General features: G+C 52.5%; 1 protein-coding gene across 1 annotated transcript in view; it reads left to right on the top strand.

Annotated features, from left to right (window-relative positions):
- Nucleotides 1-6014: 6014 nt before the first annotated feature.
- Nucleotides 6015-10286, top strand: part of MYO5B (myosin VB) — a 146247-nt gene continuing 141975 nt past the window's right edge. The window contains exon 1 of the mRNA XM_041423573.1: nt 6015-6041. Coding sequence (XP_041279507.1) covers nt 6015-6041 — 27 coding nt within the window. The remainder of the gene's footprint in view (nt 6042-10286) is intronic.

Here is a 10286-nt window from a genome sequence, read left to right as displayed (position 1 = left end):
GGGCATCACTCACTCTGGTATTTAGCTGACTCAGTTGCCTTTAAAAACATTGTCTTAGGATGCTTACACCTGACTTGAGTTGGAAGAACTCTCTCCACTGTGATATTCAAAACATTTAATTGGAAGTTACAAGAAACATAGTATTTTAAAGTTTATTTTTCCCCCACGGATTTTGTTTTTACAAATCTGATCCAATCCAAAGTGCCTGACATTTTAATTCAAGAATACTGTCTACCCTCTACAATAGAATAGTGTATTATTGTGAAATGCATAATGCACAGGTATTCTTTTTAATCTGCACAAAGAAAAATTGTAGAAAACTTTTACTAAACCTTTATTAAAATGCCTTTCAAACTGAAAACGTTTGCAAAATTATTTTCCTTGTATTTAGATACCAGGTATAAAACTCTGAATGTATTTTACTGTGGGGTGAACATTAAAAAGCTGATATTCTTTTGCAAGATTCTGGTATCTGTTGAATGATCTGTGGAATACTGGAGTCCCAAGTCTCTGCATCTTCTGCTTGGACAGAATTAATTCTGCAGGGCTGAAGTTAGAGATACCTTGTTAAAAAGATTTGTTCCCTATAATTTTCACGGCACCCCTGCCTCTCTGGACTTCCTTGGATCTCCACACTGAACACATGGAATGGGGCTGGAGCACACTGTTGATGACTCCTCTCCGTGTGTGGAGACACGAGGTTTGACTCCATTTCAGAAGGCTGATTTATTATGTTAGATATTATATTAAAATGCTACATTAAGACTATACTAAAAGAACAGAGAGATCAGAAGGCTCAACAAGAACAGAATAGAATAACAAAAATCCTGTGACTGCTCACAGCCTTGGCACAGGTGGCTGTGATGGGTCATCAATGGAAAACAATCCACATGGACCAATCATGGATGCACCTGTTGCATTCCACAGCAGCAGATAGTAATTGTTTACATTTCTCTCCTGAGGCTCCTCAGCTTCTCAGGAGAGGAAAAATCCCAGCAAAGGATTTTCCATAATATCATGGCTACAGCACACCATAATTTAAGGCAGCAGCACAGAAGCTGGCTGGATGTCCCCAGGAGGGACAGTGGGAGCAGGGACACCTCGCTGGCCCCTCTGTGCCCTGGTGCAGAGGAGCAGTGGGTGACATGAGCGTGGGTAGGGCTGACCCTGCTGCTCCCCACGGTGCTGCCCTTGGCCAGCTCCTTGCTGTGTGTTCCTTTAGTTTGTCCTACTCAGAGGAGGGAAGTGAAGGACCCATGTAAAACCCCTCGTCCTTTCTTGCTCACAGACTTCGTGGCATTTGGAAATTCTTTATGTTCTTTTTTTCATTTTTCCATATGAGTCTCTCCTGCTGCTTATCTGCAGCTGTTTCTCTCTCCTTCAGCCTTTCAGCTTCTGCTATCTTTCCTCCCACTCCAGCTTTTTCACCGTTTTTTTCCAAAACTTCCATCTTTCACTAGCCACTTGCTCTGCCATTTTTGTCCTCCCACCTTCCTTTTCAGCACGCGGGTCCCTGTTGGCAAACCAAGTTTTGTTTGTATTCTGTGAGAACATGAATGCATGTGCAGAGGAGCTGATAAACCGCTGGGATCAGAGCTCAGGAGTCCCAGATCCCAGGCATAAACACCCTGCAAAGTTGTGTCCTCTTGTTTTACAGCAGACATCAAGCTGACAAACGCCTTTTTGTCCCCTGTGGAGAAAAAGGCCAGGTGGAGATGTGTCAGCCTGAAACAGTACCAGTGGTCTGAATCCAGCTGATTCTGGGTGTAAGAACCTGGCCCTGCTGAGGGCATAAGGAGCGTGGTGGGATTTTATTGTTACTTACAGACAAAACTTCCTGAGTCACCAGGTGGGAGAGAGACAAGTCCGCTGGAACTGTTTCCTTCCTGGCAGGGAGCCAGACAGACCAGAGCAGTGCTTCTCAAGGTTTGTTCCTTGGATTCCCTGGATCCACACAGGACTTGTCCTACAGGTACTGAGGAAGGAAGCTTCCAGGAAGGCAAAGCCTCAGGCTGGGAGAGGTGGGCTGGTAGCCAGGGTGTCGTGCCCTTGCACGGTGCTGTTGAGCAGCCATCTCCAAAGCTGCACAGAGGGCATCAGAGCTGCTCCTGCCTTGCAGGTGGGAAAGGCCATCCCAGATAAAGGAAACAGTTTCATCAGTGCGGAGAGCTGAGGTAGTCACAGGTCTGTGCTCCCACCACTGAGTCAAACTGGCAGAATGATTAAGAGATTAATTTCCTGGTCTGCCGCAGACTCCTGGAGTAGCCCGTGCAAGCAATGTAGATTTTCCTCTACTATTGTGACCTCCCTTTGAAAAATGAAGATAATAGCACATCCAGAATTCCAGGATTAATTAAAGCATGTTATTAAAGGCTGTGACATTTGTTGGGTACACCCGATATGAGAGATAAAAAAAAATACCACATTGGTGAGCTTTGTGAATTCAAGTCATCCAGAACCATAATAAATCTCCCTTTTTAATAAAATAATAACTCAGAAGAGGTGGTCAGAGCTATCAAACATTTATAGAGTGTCTGAGCTCCTGCTCCTGGAGGCAAATTTCCTCTGCAACGAACATGAGGTCTGCACAAGATTAAAAGATCAGACTGGAAGAAGTTTGCCTTCAGCAGGGGTGAATTCCCATGGGATAACGGGCAACTAAACTTTTCTGAGACAGTTGGTGGGTGAGCGTGCTCTGGGGCCGAGCCCTTTGCTGCCAAGGGCTTTTCAGGATTCAGGTTGGTCCAGAAGAGCTGGTGAGGCTGGCTGGGTCACAGCCTCCTTGAGAGGCACCTCCTTGCTGCCCCAACAGATGAGCGATGCAGTAAGGAAGATTTTCTCTCTCAGGACTGAAGGTTTTCCTTAATCCTGCAGATTTCCATCTTCTTCCAGCTCCTTGGATCTCCTGGCAGTAAACTGGGTAAATAGGGCACCAAGCAGAACGTGCTGCAAAGCTTGGTGGTGCCTGTGCCTGCCTTGGGCCAGCGCTCACGTTACACCTCTGACTTACAGGTCACCAGGCAGCAACAAGCCAAGCACAGCTGGAATTGTGGCTTGCAGGTGCCAGGAACCTCCAGAGTGCTCCTGAAATCCTGTGGCATTTCCTGCCCCAGTGAGCAATCCTGCAGGGAAACCAGCTATTAAACCTGGAGCACAAGGACACCACTGGTGAGGGAAGCAGCCTGGCCCAGGCTCGAGCTTGCCCTGCACCAGGGCTCCGAGCCATGCAGAGACAGAACCACTGGCATTTAGAATCCTGGCAGTCACAGCCTCTTCGCTTAGACACGTACCAGGGCTCTGCAAAATATTCTTCCCAGTACTTTTAATTAAATTTGTCATGGTGACAGAGGAAGAGCAGAGGTGTGGAGCGTGTGGGTGGCTCGCCTGTGGCAGGGCTGGGAATGCCAGTCCCTGATCACATCATCCCAGACTCACTCCAGGGTTTGAATGCTCAGCATCTCCCAAGGCTTTAAGACTTTTCTGCATGTGCCCATCTGCTTACAAGGGCTTTTATACTGATCCCAGGGCTTTCCATGGGATGTTTTTGGCCACACACAGGACAATGAGCTCTGGAGTGGTTCCCCATGCCCTGTGGCATGGTGCTGGCTTGGTCCCTGCTCCCTGGGGCTGGGTTGCAGGGCTCTGGACAGAATCAGTTCTATTTGCAGGAGTGTTAATTATTCATTGCTTTATCACCTGGAATAATTTATCATTACTTTAACCCAGGCAGGAACCCTTGCTGCAGAAACAGCCCGTGTGGCCACACCCAGGGTGCTGTGACTCTGCCAGGGCCAGGACTGTGCCCAGATGTGGCACGTGGTGACTTCTGTGTGGCTCAGGAGGAGAGAAATCCAGATCTGAGGTCTTTGGGACAACTTTGTATGCAAAAATTCAGGACCTGGGGCTGTACTTAACAACAGCCAGCCCTGTTCTGATGACATTTAGAGCTGTCAGAATTGTTGTTCCTCACTGGCCTGTGCCATCACCTGTCCATCCATCCATCTGTTCCTGGGGTCTCCATGTGTCACTACAGTACAGGACAAGGCCAGGACCTTAAAATGAACTCCTGTACTTGTAAAGAATCCACTGGCTGTGCTTAAAGGGGAAAACCCCCTGGTATTCAGTTAATTTTTACCTCAAGGTGCCTTCCATATGAATGCAAGAGGGGGTTCCATAAACTGCTATTTAAGAGCCTGTGCCTGTTAAATTTGATCAACACAAGTTTTGATTCCCAAATGGAAAGAAGCTTCTCTCTCCTGAAGGAGACAATTTCCAGCAACTCAGCAGTCAGGATGTACTTCAGGGATTCTGTATGTATTTTGGGGTTTTCAGTTTCTGAGTTTAATTAAAGTTTTAGATTAATGGAGAATCGCATGTGACACCAGCTGGTATTTCACGGGAATGTCTGTACTTTGCCTCTGGGCTATCACTGCTGCCCCAGCTTCACTGAAAGCTTTGCTTCTAATTCCACCAGTGCCGCACGTTTTGTTTCTGCAGTTGATTTAATGAAATGAGAGGAGTAAGTTTTGTTTGCCTGACTAAGCTCTCTTGGAGGCTTTGCAGGGATTATGCTGTCAAATTTTCCCAGGGCAATTTCTAGACATGGTGCAGTTTTTTTCTCCCCTCCCTTCCTCCTTCCCAGACTCCCCCCAGAGCCACCTGCAATATTTTTTTGTTTTGGATTCATCAAGGATATCAGAGCTGGAAAAGAGAGGCATCTGCAATGCTGGCTGTCCTTCCACCACATCAGCACTGCTCCCTGCCAGGCTCTGGGGTGGAAGAGGGAAAATATGACAGAGGGGAAGAGTTTTATCCTGCAGGGGACAAGGAGCAGAGTGTGAGATGCCACTCTGAGGAAAGGCTGTGGGTGCCTGTGAGTGGCACAGCCCGAAACCACGGGAGGAGGGATCCCAAGTGACGGAGCAAACAACGGTGACAGGGAGCAGGACCAGCCAGTGAGCTTTCTGCCTGCTCAGTTAATATGCAAAATACCTTGAATGACAAGGAATAGCAGTAGTGGTTAATTAGGAACATTTTGCATTTCGTTCTCCTTCTCAGGCTCTGAAAGTGCCGTGTAAGCATGAATTGCAGAACAGGGTGCTCCCGTGGGATGGAGGGAAGCAGCACGGCCACAGACTGACGGGCTGGGATCAATTTTTGGCTGTTGCTGTGGAAGTTGCAATTCCTGCCGTCGGTGTAGGAGTGCGCACAAGCAGCACCCAGGAGCAGCGGTGCTGGTGGGACCCCAAGCCCACCTGCAGGCAGAAGACAGAGAAAAGCCTATCCCTGGCACAATTCTCGAGTGATTTCCAGTGGGTCCAGCAGGCCAATGCTCGTGTCCCGGGAACAGGTGTGTCCTGGCAAAGGACACCCCGGTGATGCCGTCCCTCACTCCTCAAAGTGTGGGGGATCCCCAGAGCCCGGTGGGCGATGGAAGACCCGAAAACCACCAACGGGCACCTGCTTGGGGCTTGATTACTCTTCTTCTGGGAGAAAGGAAGAGGGATAAAAGGCAAAAAAACCTCCCAAACGCAGCACACCAGCCTGCGCTGCCGAGGGGACCCTGCCCGGGGGGCGCCGGAGCTGGGCGGGATGCCGAGGACCGCGGGGGAGGCGGCCGGGAAGAAAAAAATATTTATTAAAAATAGGTTATTTATTTATTTATTTATTTGTTTGTTTGTTTGTTTGTTTAGTCATTTAAAGAAAAAGAAATAATAATAAAAGCCGAGCCGAAGGGAGCCTCGCCTCGCCACGCCACCCCATACCTGAGCGGGGCGCGGCGGAGGCGGAGCGGCGCTGCCTCCTCCTCCTCCTCCTCCTCCTCCTCCTTCTTCTCCTTCTCCTCCTCCTCCTGCCGCTGCCGCTCCCTTCGCTTCCCCTGCCCGCGCCCGGCCGGCCGCGGCGGGTGTAAAGGTCGGCGCGCCGGTGTGTCGGAGTGTCCGTGTGTCCGTGCGGCCGTCGGTCCGGCCGCCCGCCGCCCCCATGCCCCGCGCCTAGCGCCGCCCGCCCCGGCCATGTCCGCCGCGCAGCTCTACACCAAGGTGAGCGGGGAGGGGCGCGGGGCTCTGCGGGCTGCTCTCCGTGCTCCGTCCGCCCTCGGCGGGGCCCGCTGCCCAGCCCTGGAGGGGCCCCGCAACTTTCCCGCACCCGCCGGGACGGCGGCCGCAGGTGCGCGGGGTGCGGAGCGGGCATCCCCGGCGTGCCTTCTTCTGTCCCGGGCCTCTCCCGGGCCTCTCCCGGGCTTCTCCCGGGCTTCTCCCGGGCCTCTCCCGGGCCCCCGGCGTTCCACCCGCCGGGCTCTCAGCGCTGGAGGGTGGACTTCGCCCGTGGGTCGCGGCGGTGGCCTCGCCCTCCGTGCGCTCCGTCACCTGCGCGGCCAAAACACCCTCAAGCCTCCCCAGATCCCCCTGGAATTATTCTGCCCGGCTGTATTCCCGAACCACGGGGTGGAGGGGGAGGAAGCCCCTAGAATCACAGAAGCGCAGAGCAGGTGCCGTAACTCACCGGAACGCTTCCGCGGTGTCCGGTTTCCAGAGCCCTTTTTGTACCACAAGTCCTGGATGAGATCCCTTGGCAGGGGTGCGATGGGACGCGCCCGCTTCCTCATGGCAGCCAGGGAAGGTGACACGGCTGGTGGCCCGGCTGGCACCGCGCCCCGACCGGCCCCGCGCTTCCCGGGCGCTGGCTTTGCTCCCAAAAAGTCATCGCGGCCGTGATTGGAGGCTCAGGTGCTCTTTTTAAAGCAGAGCCTGAGGTCTGGCACCGTTTCCACTCTGGTTTTAAATTTTCCTTTGTTATTTTGTGTCTGTGGGATACCTGGGTAACCCCAGCCCTTGGCCAGCCCAGGCTGCGGGTGCCTCGCACACCGTCCGGGGCTTTTCCCTCTTTTTTCCGGGGAGAGGCTTTTGTCCAGGGAGATCTGTGCCGACTGAGCTGTCCCCATGAAAGAGCTCGTCGCAGGCAGAGCGAGATCCGCCTGGCTCGGGGCTCTCTGCTGTGGCGAGAGCGCTCTGGCTGCGCCCTGCATCTGCCGGGGCTGCTCGGGAGCGCTCCGGGAATGTGCTCTGCCAGAGCCAGCGGCAGCGCCGGGCCGGGGCTCACCGGGAGCAGCGCTTGGCTTCAGGAAAGGCTTTGCCGTGTAACAGTGTCAGCATCATCTGCTGCCATAATGAGAATTTTAGTGGCTTGGGTTCTTCCTGTGGCCGCGGTCAGCTCATGGAGGTGCTGCCAGATTGGCACCAGAGTCACTTTCTGTCCCCCGGGCTTAACTTTGCTGCAGATTTCTGCTTCTGTAACTCATTCTGCCGACAGCTTTTTATGTAATGTGCGGGGTTGCCACGTATCTTTTCTTTGGCTGTCGCTGTCAGAGGGATGCAGGATGAATGGAGGATCCAGTGATCTCCTCTGAAGCTGTGGGGATTGCAGAAGCCCTGCTGGACTGAGCTGGGCTGTCTGTGAGCGGGATGACCTCCATCCTTCCTGGGAGCACTTCAAAAGCCAAGTTTGGAACATCTTTTCCCCTTGGAAAATCCGGAGAGGAGCAGGAGTAAAGCTGTGGCTAAACAGCTCTGACGTGCCGAGCACAGCATCTCTCAGGATGAGAGCATGGATGTGATGGGAAGCATCCCTGGGGAGGAGGGAGGCTGGCTCCCAGCGCTGTGCTATCCCTGTTGATTAGAGCAACCTGGTTAATTGATTTTTGACTTGAGCAGTAGTTAACCTGCGTTGTCTGTTCTCTGCTGCCTTGGTTTATATTCCTGTTGGACTGTTGAACAGGTGTAAGCTGCCTCCTGGGGCATTGCTTGGGATCTTGTTGCTGTCTAGGGACTTTCTGATGAGGAAGTGGTGGGGATTTGGTGGCAACCTGTGTGTGTTGTTAACTTTAGATTTATTTTTAACAACAACAAAGTTTGTTGTTGAGGGCAGGTGTTTCAGCACTGGCCCTTCTGCTGTTGCCTGTCAGTTTTGCAGGAACATTCTAGGGATGCAGCTGGTTTTTTAGGTGGTGGGGCCAGGGGCTGGAGCCCACATGGGCTGTCTGTGCAGCTGAGTCATGGCGAAATTTGGGACTGTCCTGCTGGGCAGTCTGCTGCATGGGGCCTCTGTGCCAGCTCTGGCCTTTGAAGCAGCAGGAAAAATGTTTCCTGTGACTTTGAGAGTACAGGAAAAAGATCAAAGAAGGCTTAAAACCCACAACAAACCCAACAGCCTGGTGGTGCTGGTGGCTGAGGAGGTGAAGGGGGTGTGTTGGTCTGTGGTGCTGAGGAAGGTCTTGGTGCTCACCTGCACATCAGCTCCGTGCAGGGGTGATGCCCAGGGCAGAGGAGACAGCCCAGGGACAGGGGTGACAGGCCAGGGTAGAGTGGACAGGCCAGGGGCAGAGGTGACAGCCCAGGGGCAGAGGTGACAGCCCAGGGGCAGGGGTGGTGCCCAGGGCCTTATCCTCACCCAGGGACAGGGGTGATGCCCAGGGGCAGAGGTGGCTGCTCAGGGGCAGAGGTGACAGCCCAGGGGCAGGGATGATGCCCAGGGACAGGGGGTAATGCCCAGGGCCCTAACCCAGGGGCAGGGGTGATGCCCAGGGACAGAGGTGCCAGCCCAGGGCAGGGGTGAGGCCTCCTGGGTCTCTGCTGGCAGGTGAGGCTGTTTGGGGGGCGCAGAGGAGGGGGAGATGGGTGATCTGGGGTCAGTGCAGCTCACGAGAGCCTGTTGATCCCACAGGTGCTGTTGTGCTAGCACAGCCACAACTGCACCTTCCTCTGAGTCATTCCTTCTCCTGCTGGAGACAGGACGAGAGAAACTGCTGAGGAGCCACTTTGGAGCCTCCAGGTGGGAATTCTCAGGTCTCCTTCCTGCTGAACTGCAATGGGAGCTGGTATGTGTTGTGTGGAGGGCCCTTAACTTCCATGTGGTGCTTGCAGATGGTTTTCTGGGACCTTGTGGGGACATGGAGTAGTTTTCTTGGCGTGTAAATTTGTCACCATGCTGATGAATTTGGTGTGTTGGATTGGCCTGGGGAGTGCTTTAGGCAGGAGAGGGATATCCTGGGAACACCACAGCTCTGAGCTTCTGCTGGAGGCCTTCTCCATGGGATGCAGGATGCTGTGCCCCTTCAAGATCAGGGCTGTTAATACCCCTGTCAAGCAGGATAATTAATAACTCTGCTTAATTATGAGCATGAGAGTAGTCCCAAAACTGCCTCAACCTTCCAGCACGTAGGACTCCACTTTGGTAAATAGTTATGGAGAGACCATTCCCTCTTCTCAGTCCCACTGCTTCACCTGGGCACTCTGGGATTATCTGGCTGTGGATTTTATTTTGTGGTAGAATAAAACAGCATCTGAGCAGCAGAAAAGGAGTTCTGTGGCAGAGAATGTGACCTGGCACCAGACGGTGCAAGAGGAACAGGGCAGGTGCTGGTAGAGAGGATTCCAGCCTGAAAAACCCTGTCCCAGATGGAGAGCTAGGAAAACTTCATTTAATCTCTGCATTGCCAAGATATATCATTCCAAGGCTGCTTGTGCTGACCCTGCTCCTGCCACGTCCCTGATGTGCCCAGCTGCAGCCCTGCTCAGGGAAAAAGCTGCTGGGCAGGGGAGTTTGTCAAATCCTCTTTACCTGCAGCAGGGGGAAAAGGCAGCTCATGAGCCCATGAGCCTGTGCAGGTGCCAGTGTGACCCTGGTGTGGGATAACTGAGCCTGTGCAGGTGCCAGTGTGACCCTGGTGTGGGATAACTGAGCCTGTGCAGGTGCCAGTGTGACCCTGCTGTGGGATAACGGGTTGCTCTGTGTCCTGGGCTGGGCACTGGGCAGGAGGGATGCACCAGGACACCCCATGGAAGGTGCCATCATCATCATCAGTGTTGATTTGCAGCGCTAAACCAGAAATTAGACTTGTTTGTGTGGCTGATGTTTGTTACGTTGTAAGGTGAAGCGCTTCCTATGACAAAAACAGCTGTAATTGCTTTGGCTTCTGGTGTTCTGCTCTTTTAAAGGTGCTTCTTAAAATATGTTAATTGTCCTTGTAAGTATAGCCTCTGATCCTCATGCAAAATAGTGCTTCTGCCAGGCTAGGGAATAAGCTGTGTCTTTCTGCTCCTGGGCTGTTGTGCAGCTCAAGATATGCTCTTCAGAAGGTCTGCAAGCTCTGGGTAAATAAGAAACCAGGGTATTTTTTTTTCCTATTTTTTTCCCTCTCGTTGTGCAAAGCAGCTGCTACTTGCCAAGTGTTTTCTTACAGACCTGATGCATTAAAAAAATCCTCTTCTAATGGCTGGTGTTGGGTA

Source organism: Onychostruthus taczanowskii, unplaced genomic scaffold (genome assembly GCF_017590055.1).
Source record: "Onychostruthus taczanowskii isolate IOZ18803 unplaced genomic scaffold, ASM1759005v1 scaffold79, whole genome shotgun sequence".
Lineage (NCBI taxonomy): Eukaryota > Metazoa > Chordata > Aves > Passeriformes > Passeridae > Onychostruthus > Onychostruthus taczanowskii.
This window is presented reverse-complemented; position numbering and strand designations above follow the sequence as displayed.